The sequence below is a fragment of the Alosa pseudoharengus genome, unplaced genomic scaffold (genome assembly GCF_046254945.1).
Source record: "Alosa pseudoharengus isolate Yale_2024_CS ecotype anadromous, Long Island Sound unplaced genomic scaffold, YU_APseudo_1.1 YU_APseudo_1.1_scf_1, whole genome shotgun sequence".
In the NCBI taxonomy this organism is placed as follows: Eukaryota; Metazoa; Chordata; class Actinopteri; order Clupeiformes; family Clupeidae; genus Alosa; species Alosa pseudoharengus.
The window spans coordinates 53,463,142-53,478,726 of NW_027468564.1; the positions used below are offsets into that span (position 1 = coordinate 53,463,142).

A 15,585-nucleotide genomic window follows, 5' to 3' on the forward strand; every position below is an offset into this window, starting at 1 on the left:
AGTGGGACTACAGGTCCACTGAGTTTCATGTGCCCTGGTGTTCCAGGGTCCTTAGTGGGACTACAGGTCGACTGAGTTTCATGTGCCCTGGTGTTCCAGGGTCCTTAGTGGGACTACAGGTCGACTGAGTTTCATGTGCCCTGGTGTTCCAGGGTCCTGGGACTCACTGACCGCAAAATTGCTGGGGGAAAAAAAGCAACCCCCATCTCCACCTCCCCATAAACCTCAACCACCACGCTGTAGTCCTCACAAGCTCACATCAATCCTCCAATGCTGTGGGAGGACATTTTGGGTCAGTCGACACTCTCTCTCTCTGAACGCACCTCATAGAGGTGACTGAAGTTGAGCCAGAGCCTCTTTAGACGAGCCAGAGGACCCACTGCTGGTGCAGCAACGGTCTCCTCATGAACCAGACAACTCACCCTAATGGGCCCATTTCACAAACACTGTCAACCAAACACTGACAAACACGGCAGCAGGTTATGGCTTTTTCTAAGAAACACTGCCATCATGTTTGATGGCCCTTGCTGTTAAAAAGAGTGCTATTAGTTTGGCCCATTGATAACAGTGTAGGTTGTTGGCTGATCCCAGTACCAGCACCAGAAGGAAGGAAACAAGTCACTGAGGGGAAATGAACAAGGGAGTCCGTAATGTGAAAGATGGCGGATCTGTATCTTGAAGCTCTGTGCTGTATTTGAAAGAGCCAATCAGATTGTCAGAAAAAAGGCATTACTGATGTTTCAACTCAATCGAGCGCAATTCAACCAAAGAAATCCGACCCCTGCCATAGCAAAAGAAACAAATGCTTCAGAAATTATATATACTTTACAACCTATACAAGTCAGTACAAAATTAATCTTCCCTTCAAAAAAACACTAGACACTTAACACTGCATCACAGTGTTGCAGCATGTGACAAATGGCACTTAGAATGTTGCATACCCAATATGAGACTCTTCAATCTGTTTAAAAACAAAACAAAAAAACAAAAAAACATGAAGCCAGCCAAATAGATCCCACCACCGTTCTGCCAGCAACACTGGCCAACATGAAAGTCTGTCTGGATGAAACAGTTCACTAAATGAATATAACAGCAAAAAAAAAAGAAGATACCCAGTCAATGAGCCCAGTAACAAGCATGTGTTGCTCTGAGGTCCACTCTATGGAGGCTCCATTGAGACACACTGAGCATGAGGACTGAGGACTGACTGATGGGGCTATTCTGAGCCCCAGAGGGGTGGAGGAGACGGAGCTCACTCTTTGAACTGCTGGAGCTGAGCTGGGAAATAATGAGCTGCTTTACGGGCTTGTGAGACCCAGAGCCTCACCTCTCTCCCCCCACTCTATATTCAGCCTCAACGTCCCCACCACCACCACCCAGCTCTACCGGCGTGGCTGTCTCTGTGTGTACTTGTCTGGTTATGCTCAGCTGCCCGGCTCCAGATCGACCGGCACAGAAATAGGATGGCTGTTTTTAAACCCAATTCAGAATATTTGAGTCTGAGGGAAAATATATTAGAAAATATCTGAAATCTTGACATCTAGTCTGATCCAGTGTGGGGGTGGGGTGGGGGGGGGATACAACTCACAAATATCCGTCCCTTTTTGACCAAACATGTTTAGAATGTATGTAAACAAAGCCTAGCCGTGTTTATGGTTGATAGGGACTTGATGTGTGCCTCTGTGTGTTTTTTGCCAGGTGACTTATGGTGCCTTGTGGGACTCAAGCCAGGATCCCACAATAACGCTATACGGTTGGTTCTCATGCCTACACACTCACACACAGTCAGGCTCTTAATTCCTGGGCTCTGTGTTTGGTGGTGGCAGCGCTTTCTAGAGACCAGCCACAGGCTAACACAGTCACTGTGCCCCGGTGGTGGAGGGTGGAGGTGGTGGGAGTGGGTGGGTGGGGAGGGGGCTACATGTTGGAGGATCACCATGGAAACAAAATGAATGATGGGAGACAGGAGAGTTATTAGCCCAGCATAGGCTGCTTGTTTTTCCACAGAAACGGACAGGAAACAGAAATGTTGCACCCTTCACTTGTCACCTGCCACAGGGGGGAGAAAGGCGTGAGGATTTAGGACTGAGGGAACGGGAGAGGGTTTTAAGACAGAGACAGGAAATACCCATGATTCAGTTTGTTTGTCCCGACAAAACAAAAAAGCAGCGTTTGGTATACCCCATATTCTTCTCGTACTTGCCCCTACCTTCCCTTCGCTGTTACCCCCCGGCGATGTGCGAGGCACGGTCATTTCTGAGTAGCGGACAACGGGCTGCTCGGCATGTACGCCGGGTCCTTTTCGCTGAGGTCACCATTTTGCCTGTTGGTGGGGGCGGGATGGAGGGAAGGAGGGATGGAGAGAGGGAGAGAGAGGGAGGGAGGAAAAAAACAAAGAAAGAAAGAGAAGGAGAGAGAAAGACACAGAATTAGATGGACAGACATGGACATCATTAGTGGTTAAGCTGAGAGGGCCAGGATCACCCTGCGAGGGGCTTGGGTGGAATGGCTCTCGTCCGCACTGGTAATCTCCGCGTGGCTCCCTCGCCATCGGGGATGACAATCCAAGCGATGACATGTTTGTCTTTTGTTTTGTGCGTGCGGGGGTGGGTGGGTGGGTGGTTGAGTCGGAGGGGGAGGGGGAGGGGGGGGGTAGTTCTTGATTCTCTGCTCTGTCAAGTATCCACTAAAGGCTTACATAATGCAAACATTACCCTATTTCAGTTGTTGTTCTACCCACAGCCTGGCTTTGACCCTGTTTATTCAGTTCTTGTGCATTCAGTTCATTTTCTTGTCGTTTGCTTTGTCCCGTTTGTCATTTACTTGTGTTGAAATGAGCGCCAGGACACGTCCATCTCCACTTGTGAGAGGTGACATATAACAGAGCTGATCGACTTTGAGGAGCCAAACTCACTGCCAGCTGAACAATGTGTTGCTGTGAAGAAATCCACTGTTCCTGGCTTCGATGTCTTCAAAAATCCTCAATTCATCTTCTTTTTTTGGGGATTCTTCCAGAAAAAAAAAAACTGCTGGCTGCTGTAAGCATAGCCTAGGGCTGTAACTGGGCCTGTTGTAGAGGGATCGTCTTCCAACAGATTGCAGAAATTCATCTTCCATCCGACAGTCTTTCGCCTCTGAAACACATATGCCTCTCTGTTTCGGAACCGGCCCTGGCAAAATCAGCAGACTCTCCTGCAATGAGAGAGTTTTGGACTCCAATGGTGTTTACTTGGCTTAAAGGATTGTGTGCATGCAACATTTTTGCCCTCACACAGTTTGCTGAAACATAAATCTGAAACACACACAACATACTCATTTCAAGACAGTAATACCAGCATGGAAGCAGAAGGCAAATTGATGAACGATACTTTTGTGATTCAACCGAGAGACATAACGGCTGTGCTTTGAGTTTCACTCTCATCAACCATCAAAGGCTTTGAGACACAGTGTGTGTTCCATCCTCTTCTGCAAACATGTTCAGAGGCCAAGCTCAAACAGCGGGGGAATGGGGGCGGGAGGAGGGAGAGGTGCAGGTTGTTTTGGCATGTGACTCACATCTTTACCTGTCCAGTCAGTCTCTCATGGCTAATCCCTCAAAGGGCTGTTGTTGCATTCCCAAAATATCTGCACAAACACAGGCTGCCCTCTGGCCACACTGCTCTTCCACTGTTTACTGACGAAAACCCAAAAGCTAACCCCTGCCACCGACCACGCAAACATGAAGGGTGCCCTTCATTTAGCCGTACGTGTGTGTGTGTGTGTGTGTGTGTGTGTCCAGAACAGTACACCAGTACTTAAATAAGGACCAAAGGTGCTGTTGATTGCACCCCTACTGAAAATGCCTCTTCAACATTCAGCTGCATGTCTCACCATAATGCTAAATCACCCTTTTCCCTCAATGCTAATTACATCCAAATGACTGGAGGGGAGTTTGCCATTATCAAAGAGCATTTGATTTCCATACTAACGCAGCTGGATCTTGAGTCCCGTGTAGCATTCAGCAATATGGAGAGACGCTGGCATTTAGAGACGTGCACAAATCGTACAGGAAGCATGGAAGAGCTGTGCATCTCTGGGCCAGGCAGTTGCTGCAGGCATTATCCTAATTATACATGATAGAACTGCGGATTCGTCAATAGCTCCCAGGCAAGACAGAGCCACTGGTGACATTCGACTGAATATCCTGTTTGATAATCCAACCCCATGCAGTGCTGTGTTCCTCCCACTGAGGAGCTGGCTTGGCAAGAAATCACAAGGAATTCACAAACCTGTAACTCATTTTTATCTCTAGTTTGCACGGTTTTGCATGGTTACAGTAATCAAGAGGATGCTTTGTCAGAATACACTCCGACTCTTACCACTATCATGTTCCTTTCCATTAGTCAGGACAGCAGATCCTGCACACTCACATATTCACACAGATTTGCACTTTGTGGGTGTAATCAGGCAAATAAAATTAAATACATTCCATGAACTTCTGCCAACTGGAAAATGTGAAAAGGCAGAGGCAGCAAGTTTATATTAAACATATAGTGTTTATTACATCATGCATATAATGTATGGCTACTGAAAATATACCATCAGGACAGTAGATTGAACAGCAGACATGCACGTTAGATGAGGTAATAAAACAAACACCTGCTGTACACCTCAGAGGATGGTAGCACTCTGGCTTAGCTTGAGTGAAGGTTAGCATTGCTGCCTGCGGCAGCCCCAACTATTTACTCACGGCCTGACTTTGTTGTTGAAGTGCCTTCGTATGAGGAGGGCCATTGTGGTGAGGACCATCATAGTGGTGCACATGGTCTTCGGTCCACCCCCGCCAGCCGATCCAGGCCGTTGGAGAGCTTCACCACCCAAGGAGGTCCATGCACCCCCTGCGCTACGCTGGAGCTGCGTTAGCCAAGTTAGCGTGTTGTGGCTATTCCTGTCGAGCGCTCTCTGCTGCCTCTGCTACCCCTGTCCATGTGAGCCTAGAGGCTTAGATTAGCCCAGATTAAGGTAGATGACTGTGAAGTGGAGGTGAATGTGAGGGGGAAGGGTGGGGTTAGTCTGCCATGGCCACAACAACAAATAACACAGCAGGGGGCTTTCTGCTAATCCTGCCTGCTGTGGAAGTAGCATGGCATCACGTCCATGTCGTTTTCTGTCATCTAAGTGAAAAACTTTTATGAACTTTCCCTTCAACACATTATTTACATTGCTTGGTTTTCCATGTATCAAAACCAAGTGAATGATTTTTGCATGGCTATGCTGCCATAGGGGCATTTGCTTCAATTATCCATATGGATATTTCAAGCCTCTTGCTTGTCAGATTACAAAGCAGGGCTGCAGTGCAGAAGAGTATGGCATGTCAATCGGACGCCAGTCCAGTCCATCTCATTAGTATGGCCATGACAGCAATTTCTGCAGGTAATAGGGAAGGTGGTGGTATTCTGGGCTTGCCTGCTCTGTTCCATTACACAGCCACATTTCCTTTCCTCATAGCCTTGACAGGCGGTGGTCTGTTGATTGTCAAAGCATACCTGTCATTTTTAATGGTCCAGCAAGAGAGATGGCATTCAGGAGGACATTCCTCCCTTGTTTCCCTTGACTCCCTTGCCCTTTGCATTTCCAAATACCTTATGCTAATCATTTGGTGATCTCGGACCTTATAATACCATGTTGAAGGCATTACACTATCCTTGTGCATGCCTCCCGTGTCATTTGCATGAAGTAGACGGAAGGATGCCAGGCTTAGCCTAGTTTGTGCTATTTATGGTCTCCCATTATTAAACAGCCTGGTTTAGCATGTTTCATATAACAACCCAGTCCCAGTGTACTTGTGTGTATTAATGTAATAAGGTTGTACAGTATAATATGCCAAGGTGATCAGGTTACCATAGACATAATGAGGCATAACGTAAGACGGTAACCTATATTGGAAGCGCACTAGTAAGATGCTAGTTCCTGGGCTGGCTAGTTACTCCAATGTTGCTGTATTAGTGGTGGTGCTCTATTAATAGAGGCCCAGCTAAATCCTCTCTTCATCTGCTGAGTCAGAAACACAGGCAGACGGGTGCAGGTGAGACCGCACGCTTTCTACCGCATCACATGGAGGAGATCAGCATAGTGTGAGTGTATGTGTGTGTGTGTGTGTGTGTAAATATAAGACGTGATGTAAGTGTTGGAATGTGTTAGCAAAGCTATAAAACTTTATATTACAAATATATAAAATATTATATTATATATGATTATATATGTGCATGTGTGACTTGCATAATGTGTATAAAAATTAGCAAGCATAAAATAAGTCACAAAAATAAATCATCACAATACTACAAGGGTGTAAAAATGCAGAATCTGTAAGGAATGTGGAGTTTTTAGATTTTGGTAAACAGGAATAGAACACAAGAAGCTGGGAGATCATGAAATAACTTTAGGTAATCTGTTTATTGATAATTATAATTAATAATCCATCACCAGTTTGCAAAGGTTAGGCTGTGCAAACATACTAAAACAGCACATATACCACCTTGGTTCCCAAGCAACAGTGTATACAATGAGAATCATATACAATTATATTCAAAGACATGTACAGATAACGTTTCTGTTCTTATACTTAGAAAAATATAAAGTCCAAGCTTTAAATGGACGAAAGAGAAAGATAGAGAGAAAAAGATTCACAACAGTACTGGCACATAAGGCTGTTAGAAGGAAAATGTACATCTTAAAAGCCCACCGACAGTCTGTGCCATGTCAATGATCCACATTTCTGTGTTGAATCGTGTGTTGCATGTACATGTGTGTGTATGTGATAGGTCAGGCGTGCACTACTTGATAGCTATTCCAGTGAGTGCAGTCTGTCAGTAGCCATCATACATGTACCAGTCATCGCTAGTATTCCTACAAGACTGCTAGATCCTATTGTGTCCTTCTAAGCTAATGGCAAGAGAAGGAAAATCAACTCAGTCATAGAGTCTACTGCTGAGGCGATCACTTTAAGCATGTCTGTCAGGTGAGAATTGTGTTAATTAAGTTAATTCAGAAGTCAGTAGCGGTCACTCAAATCACTTAATTTTTTTGTATTTGTCAATCAATTGTGTTTTGTGAGTCAATTTGTTCTGCGTCGATATTCTCTTTTCTGTCGTCTCCGCTCCTCTGAAGTGACCAAAGTCTCCTGGTTCTGCCGAGAGTTTATTAGAGAGCGGCAGGTTGACCGGCTGCGGGCTTTCGCTGAGAGAGGTGTGTGAGGCTGTCAGTGGGTGGGCAGGGGCAACACTCTGATGGACACAGCTGTCAAGCAGGGACAGCGAGCGAGGGAGGGAGCGAGGGCGAGGAAAGGAAGATGAGAGGAGGAGAAGAAGAATGGAGGAAGGAAAAGAGAGTGAGGTAAAGGAAATACAGCAAAAATGGGCGAAGAGCAGACAGGGATGAGTGTCAACTGATAAGGACGAGGAGGACGAGGAGGAGGAGGAAGAGGAGAACAGTACGTCGCCATTATGTGAGTTGCAGATGGCACACGGCAGTGTTTATTAAACAAACTGCCAAGAGTGGTCCTCTCAGATACAAACATTTGCCCGCCGACTGCTACAAAAAGCTGCATTAATAGAGTGAGGGATCGAGGGAGGGACCTAGTCCTCAAAGGGCCTGGAGCTCATGCCAGAGTGCTGACGTCAAAATGGAGGGAGAAGTGTGTGTGTGTGTGTGTGTGTTTGGGGGGATCTGAATTATAAACAACAGTCAAAAACTCAGTCTTAAGAGTATTGTTATTGCTCACCTCGCTGTGACTACTTAGGCGTGTGCGTGTGCGTGTGCGTGTGCGTGTGCGTGTGTGTGTGTGTGTGTGTGTGTGTGTGTGCGTGTGTGTGCGTGTGTTAGACTAGTGTTATTAGCCTACTGGATTGAGGCAGAGTCTAAATATTTCCTCTCTGCCTCTCTCTCTCTCCATTTCCTGGAAAGGAAGTCGTCTTGGTGGGTGGGGGGGTGGGGTGGTGCCGGTGTTGGTGCCGTCAGCCATCGGGGAGCCATTACCTCCATCATTAGACTGAAATGACAGGGGGGAGACGGAGGACAGCGGAGCCAGATGCCGGCCCTGTGATCCCCGCCCCATGCCAGATGCCGGCCCTGTCGGGGGGAGCCTCCACCGATCCACAGAGCCAAGTCAGAGTGGCCAGAGTCGGGAGGGGAGTTGGGGGGGGCAGCCTGATGCTGAGAACAGCTGTGGGAGGACTACGGCAATTAGCTCCATTTTGAGAAGAGTGGAGTGGGTATACAAGTGGATGATTTCTAATAGGCCTTTATCATTATTCATTAAATGTAATCAAAATACTCAGATAATACTAATTCAGTTTAGACTGTGTGGAAGGGATAATACTAATTCAGTTTAGACTGTGTGGAAGGGATGGTGTCGCATTATAATCCTTGCCGATGGCAGCATTTTTGCTGTGTGCACAAGTGTTTATGCACGTGTGCTTCCTCATGCTTGTGTGCAGTTTTCTGAAGGTGAGGACATAAATTAGGCTTTTGGACCCCATCATATGCAGCAAAAGTGTATCTGTGTGTGTGTGTGTGTGAATATGTGTATGTGTATGTGTGTGTATGTGTATGTGTGTGCGTATGTGTGTGTATGTGTGTATGTGTACATGTGCACATGTGTGTATGTGTGTGTATGTGTGTTTGTGAGCATGTGTGTATGTGTGTATGTAAGTATGCACATGTTGTGTCCCGTGGCATATTAATAAGGACATGTACTGACTGACATGGAACTGAAAACAAGCTTTTTTTGTATGAGGGCGTACATAGATACACACTCACTCACTTAGCACTACAGACAACACCTGGGGGGTTGGAGAGTTAACACACACTATGCTTCTGTCACACTGAGCAGACATGTGCCTAGAAGCAGAGGGTCTCGGGGCAGCAACAGTAGAACACAGTTAGAAACTCTAATTAGATGATTTAGCCATTATGCTCACTTTGCACTTTTTTCCTTTCTACCCACCCACCCCCCACCAACCTCCACCACGCATTTAGTCAGACCCCTATCCTTTTTCCCATTGGTCGAGCCCATATCCAATCAGAGCGCTCACACGGCGGAGCTGGACACTTTGACCCAGCCCACCTCTGCGTAAGCCCCAGTCACGTGCCAGTAGAGCGCGCCCATCAGCTTGGTCCAGGCGCGGGCCACGTCGGTGGTGAAGCACTCGCCAAAGTCGTCGGCCAGCACCTCCAGGATCACGCCGCTCAAGATCTGAAAAAGACAAAGGAAGGAGGGATGAAAGGAAGAGAAAGAGAGAGAAAGGAGAACGAGATAGAAAAAAGGAGGGATGAAGATTATAGTTCTTGAGACTACAAGGTTCCATCCAGGTGATGTCACACTATGAAGATGGCTACAGGTTTTGACAGAACGCTACTGATTTTAAACTCAATCTCCCCACCTAGACTTACTTCACCCAGTGACAGCTTTTAAAATGAAACAGGGCCTTACAGAGCGATCACATCCATTAGCAAGCCATTCCATTCACCAGGCTTATCAGAGCAGGTATAAACACCTCCATCGGCAGCATAATTAATGTGACATGTGTTTATAGAATATGATTGCAAAATGGACAAATCTGACCTGAAACAATGGAGAGTGATTAGTGTTATCGGAAACACTGTAGATACAATGTGTTTTTTTTTACTTTGTATAGTGTCATTGTAACACGCTTGGAATCTGGCTCTCTGAATAAGATAAACAACCTGTCCTGGTAATGTAACCCAATGTCTTGAGGAAGGATCCAGTACATGACATTGTTTAAAATAGCTTATCATCATTTCAAATTTATATTTTTTTTAAAAGTAAATATCGGGTCCATTTAGTTATTGTGATATGACCAATATGTGCCATCATTGCCGAGGCTACTGCCTTGTCCACCATTAAAACTTATGAAGCCACCAATGATTCAGAGGTACAAACACTTGTGTGATTTTAATCTTCTCAGAACAAATGTAACCTTTTGCACAAAAAATTCTTTCCTGTTAAAAAGTACTTATTAACAGAGCTATTATTTTCCAGGGGTGAGAATTCAGACAGCACACTGACAGCTAAAAGTTCCCTACGAAAAGAAATCTTCAGTTGAAAGCTCTGGGTGGAACGTTTTTGTCTGAGTGGAAGTGTTAGAAGTGTTCTAAGTAGAGACGCATTTCTGAGAACCATTATGTATCTGAGAATCATTACTTCAGTCAACATCATTACCCCCCCCCCCCCCCCCCACCTGTGTGGTCTCTCTCTTACCTTGAAGTACACCGGCTCCACCTTATGTTTCAGCGCGTGGGCCTTGCCCACCAAGCCCAGGACGGAGGACACCTTGTCGGCGTCGCTGAGGTTCTCCACCACGGAGTTGATGGCGTTCATGACGCGGCGGGCGTGCTGACGCAGCTGGCTGCTCTTCTCCATCTCCTCGGGGTCCTCCATGTCCTGGAACTGGCTGAAGTACTGCTTCGCTGACGGGAAGTTCACAAAGAACCTGCGGAGAGCCAAAGGGTCCATTAATAACTCCACTAAGAGTTTCGCTTTGCCTTCCCCCAAATATTATTCTCTCTTATAAATTATTTTTAGAGAACCTTGTGGTAATTAGTGCAACTGTTATGCAATAGCTCATTTCAGGTACCCTTTCCTTAGTGGTAGGTTTGATTTAAAGTACAGAAATATCTTTCCTGACTTAGACCTTAACCAAAATAGGTAAAAAGCCATCAGCATTCACACCACACGGACACTATAGAATGACCTTTGTTCCACTACGTGGGACGTTTGTCATCTTGAACTAATACAAGATGTCTTCTAGAGATGAGACCACCCACGGGTGAGCGTGACGTGATGCTGACAGCAGGTGAGATGATTGGGGAGCACTGTAGACCCTAACAGCCAGTGACACACAGCTTCTTCTGCTGTGTCCTCAAATCAACCCTTTCCCCAGTTTACAGTGTTGCTTGGTGGACCACACACCATCAAATGCTAAATGCCATCTTCAAAAGAGAAAACCAATCAACAGCTCAGTTTCAGCTCATTCTGGCATTGGCATAATGTACTCCACTTCTCACTGCCCCCACTATCAGACCAACATAAACCTCCATCAGACTTTTTAATTATGACTGAGTTGATATAATGGATACTATTATCTGCTTATACCTCTGCTTGTTTGAATTTCCTATTGTGATGCACTCTTTAGAACGTCAATTAACTTTCAGATTATTACATTTTCATGCAGTGAATGTTATTATTCGTATCTTTTATATGTGCCTGACTTGACCATGAGAGGAATTATATTGGTGGAATACATAAGTGTAACAAGACCATAACTAAGGTTCCCTGAGGAGAGAAAATGAGATTCACGGAATATAACGTAATGTTCTCTAATCTAATCAAATGAGATCAGAAAATTTTTACTCAGTGAACTTGTAGGATCCACATTCATTCTCCTTATTTGCCAGGCAAAACCCAGTGATAACTGTTGCATAATGAATCTGTGAAATCTCATTTCTCATAACTCCCATTATCTAATTGCGGGTGAAGTCACCTAAAATCTTTGCCGTGTGCAGTCCATCCAAGAGAGAGAGAGAGAGAGAGAGGTGACCTCTTTAAGAAACTGGGCTAAGTCGAACATTTAGCCAAGGTTGTTTAAACACCGCTTGGGCTATCGCAGCGGGAAAATCTGTTCGCCGTACTCCACCACAGGCCCTAAGCACATGATTCACGCTCGGCAGAGGAGAATGGTAATCATACACATACAGGCTCCCGGGGCCACACGCACACACACACACACACGCACACACATGCACACACACACACACACACACACACACACACACACACACACTGACATTCTATCTCACTGAGCGGAGACATTGCTCATCTCGGTGGGTCACACAGAAGCTAATGAAAAAAATCCCCCCCCCCCACACACACACACACACACAAACAGTAGCTCTGTCCATGTGCATGGAGCCATCCCGCTGGTAATTAGCCCCTTGGCCACCCTTTTCCACAGATGAGGTGATTTGGACTGTTGTGTGAGTGGATATGTGTGAGATGAAGAGAAAGAGACAGAGTAAATAATGGAGAGGGAGAGAGATGGAGAGAGGAATGTCATGTCTCTATTTTGACTGTGTAGTGCGTGGATACAAATGTGAGCATGTGTGTGTGTGTGTGTGTGTATGTGTGTGTGTGTGTGTGTGTGTGTGTGTGTGTGTGTGTGTGTGTGTACCCAAGTGTCTGTTTGTGTGCGCTAGTGTGTGTGTTAGTGTGTGTGTTCATTGTGTGTGCGTGTGTGTTCATTGTGTGTGTGTGTGTTCATTGTGTGCGTGTGTGCGTGTGTGTGTGTGTGTGTGTGTGGGGCAGTGCAGTGGTGCTGCATAAATGATTGGCAGCCGGCAGCTGAAGAGGTGCTGATGAGAGGGAAGTCATTAAGTGTCGGCGGGTGTAATTACTGACAGGTGCAGGGAGCAGAGGAGAGGGGAGAGCAATGAGAGAGAGAGAGAGAGAGAGAGAGAGAGAGAGAGAGAGAGAGAGAGAGAAGGACAAGGGAAAGGAGAAAGGAGAGGTGAGCGAGGGAGAGAAGAGGTGAGCACAGAAGGGAAGAGGGAAGAGGGCAGGATGGGAGAGGAAAATTGAGGTAGGGAAGGAGAGGAGAGGAGGAGAGGAGGAGAGGAGAGAAGAGAGGAGAGGAGAGGAGAGAGGAGGAGAGGAGAGAAGAGCAGAGAGGAGAGGAGAGGAGAGGAGAGGAGAGAAGAGCAGAGCAGAGAAGAGAAGAGAGGAGAGGAGAGAAGAGGAGAGGAGAGGAGAGGAGGAGAGGAGAGGAGAGGAGAGGAGAGGAGGAGAGGAGAGGAGAGGAGAGAAGAGAGGAGAGAAGAGAGGAGAGGAGAGGAGAGGAGAGAGGAGGAGAGCAGAGAAGAGAAGAGAGGAGAGGAGCGGAGAGAAGAGGAGAGGAGAGGAGGAGAGGAGAGGAGAGGAGAGGAGAGAAGAGCAGAGAAGAGAAGAGAGGAGAGGAGAGGAGAAGAGGAGTGGAGAGGACAGCAGAGGAGAGAAGAGAGGAGAGGAGAGAGGAGGAGAGGAGAGGAGAGGAGGAGAGGAGAGAGGAGGAGAGAAGAGAGGAGAGGAGAGAGGAGGAGAGAAGAGAGGAGGAGAGAAGAGGAGCCCCCCCCCCTCAGCCTCTGCCCCCACCAACCCCAGCGCAGCTTGAGAGCCAGGTCAATGTTTACAGAGCTGGTTTGAACACACAGTCAAAGAGCCTCTGCTAATGCTCAACCGCTACCATCAGATAAGCACAGCCCATTGAGACCATACGGGAACTATGATGTTGCCTTTATTCTCAAAAGAACCATGTTATCGCTCCATAACTCTGTCTCCGTCTCCGTCAGTACCTGAGGAATCCTTCAGGGCTTCCATTGTTAATGTAATATTGTTAATGTTAAACAATTGTTAACGACTCAATGGCCTAAACAGATCCAGATTTGATAAGCAAATTAAATTATGACATTGTCCTTTCCATGGCACACTTCCAGATATGATCAGGCTAGTGATTAGTGTGAGTGTTTTTTGTCCAATATTGTTTTGAAAGATGTGTTTTACAAGATACCATAACTAACAAAAGGGTTGTAGGACTCACGTTAACACAAATGTGGAAAGTGGAATCGTTGATATGCCTTGGTCACAGCACAATGACACTAAACACTGTTGTCATAGTGCAGCTTGACATCTGCCAACGCTCAGTTTGGCCCTCGGCAGCACCCTTCCATCAGACCCTGCAGATCCTATGACATGCTATGCCGAGAAAAGAGCGCTGGCGTGCAGCGGCGTCCAAGCGTACCTCTCCCAGCTGTCTCTTTTGCTCTCTTTGAAATGCCATTGAGGAGCTTGGCAAGTTCGAAGCCCAGAAAATTACCGTGAACGATGCACAGTGCTTAACAGGAACCAGCACGAAGGATGCTGGGTGCCCCTTTAAAATGACTGATGCTTACCACATCAGAAATAGCTTTGCAAAGACACGCCTCTGCCTCGCTTGGCTAAAAATGCCTGGTGTATTTCAGAGAAGCTCAACATTTTAGAAACATTTAGAAGCATTTTAGAAACATTTTAGGAACCAAGTGAGGAATATGCTGAGCAGGTCATGGTGGTTGATAAGACTTGGCCTCAGTGCCACAGCATGTGAGCTTTCCCAAACGTGTGAAAGGAGAGTGGCACGTCTCCGTCGCAGCACAGCCGCTTGTCAAACACATGGCTCCTCAGCTACATTGGCAGCCAGCTCGCTGCATACTGATCAGCTCTGATGAGGGTGTAGGGTAGCCTGTATACATTGCGGTGCTATACAACCGCACAACTGACTTTTCAGGCACATGCCCACACATACACGATCTACGCGGCAATTTATGGGGGGGTGGGGGGGTTTCAAAGAACTTCTGCTTTTGAAATGAGGATGAGATGGATTCCATATGGCAACGCCGCTTTGACGATTCCTTTCACAGATCAGTGATGCTAATGACTCTGGGTTCAACTATCAATTACTGCGCTCCCACAAAGAGTAGCCTTATATGCGGTGCCATTTTGAGCATGAGGCTGTAAGAGTGGGCACGTTGACGTGCTCTTTTCCACTGCTCGTCGGGGAGAAGGCTGACATATGGGCCGAAGGCCGCCCCAGGTGCTCCCTTCGCAGAGAGTGAAATTGTATTTGTACGCATTGATGATATTTGCTGGGGCTACTGTCAGCGCAGTCTCTTGCATGGCTACTCGCTACGCTGGTTTTGTGTGTCAGTGCTAATGTCTGCACTAGGCCGTCTACAGCGCGTCCTGTGGGGCCGTGGCAGCTACAAGCACGAATGCCAGTGTACCATGAGATGATGCCATTTGAGCTATACAGAGATAATATCCTACCCCCAGTACTTACTGTGCGGCTTAACTCGGTACAATCACCATGTATATTTGTCGAATCTTATCGAATTTTGAAATAATAGTGATGATAAAGAAATCCACATGTATTGGTTGGTGGTTATAAAGAATGTGCAGCACAAAGACGTGGGTTGTCAGGGCTGGGAAAACCTCTCTTCACTCAGTGTAAGAGAATGTATGCAAATGTATGTAAATGGCTGGCACTCATTACGTAAGGGGTTGGCTTCCAACAGGCAATGCAAACATCCACTCCAGTCTCCAGCCCATGCTGGATATCTCTTCTCCTGCATCTCCTGTTCGCTGCCATTAACTGGTCATCTTTTTTAGCCTAGATCAACCCTGTGTACCTGTCTGTCAGATTTTTCTTTCTTTCTATCTTTCTTTCTTTCTTTCTTTCTTTCTTTCTTTCTTTCTTTCTCATTTTTGTTAGTGTACCATTCAATTAGATTCTCTCTCTCTTTCTTTCTCTCTCTCTCTCTATTTCTTTGTTTTTCACATATCTCCTGTCATATTTGCGCCCTTCCCTTCAGTAGAGCTGACTGTATTGGCCCCAGTGTGGTGGTCAGTGGAGACAGCTGGTGTTTGTGTCTGTGGGGACTGATTGGTGGGGATCTGCTCTGGCTGCCCTCGGAGAGGAGACAGGCATGGTGTCTGCCCCACCGTCTGGGGGACAGCAGGTG

At 46.5% G+C, this 15,585-nt stretch overlaps 1 protein-coding gene across 1 annotated transcript in view; it reads right to left on the bottom strand.

Moving 5' to 3' along the window:
* Positions 1-7,916: 7,916 nt before the first annotated feature.
* Positions 7,917-15,585, bottom strand: part of cygb2 (cytoglobin 2) — an 11,752-nt gene continuing 4,083 nt past the window's right edge. The window contains exons 2-3 of the mRNA XM_076292949.1: positions 10,259-10,490; positions 7,917-9,232 (exon numbers count right to left, since the gene is read on the bottom strand). Coding sequence (XP_076149064.1) covers positions 9,068-9,232; positions 10,259-10,490 — 397 coding nt within the window. The 3' untranslated portion in view covers positions 7,917-9,067. The remainder of the gene's footprint in view (positions 9,233-10,258; positions 10,491-15,585) is intronic.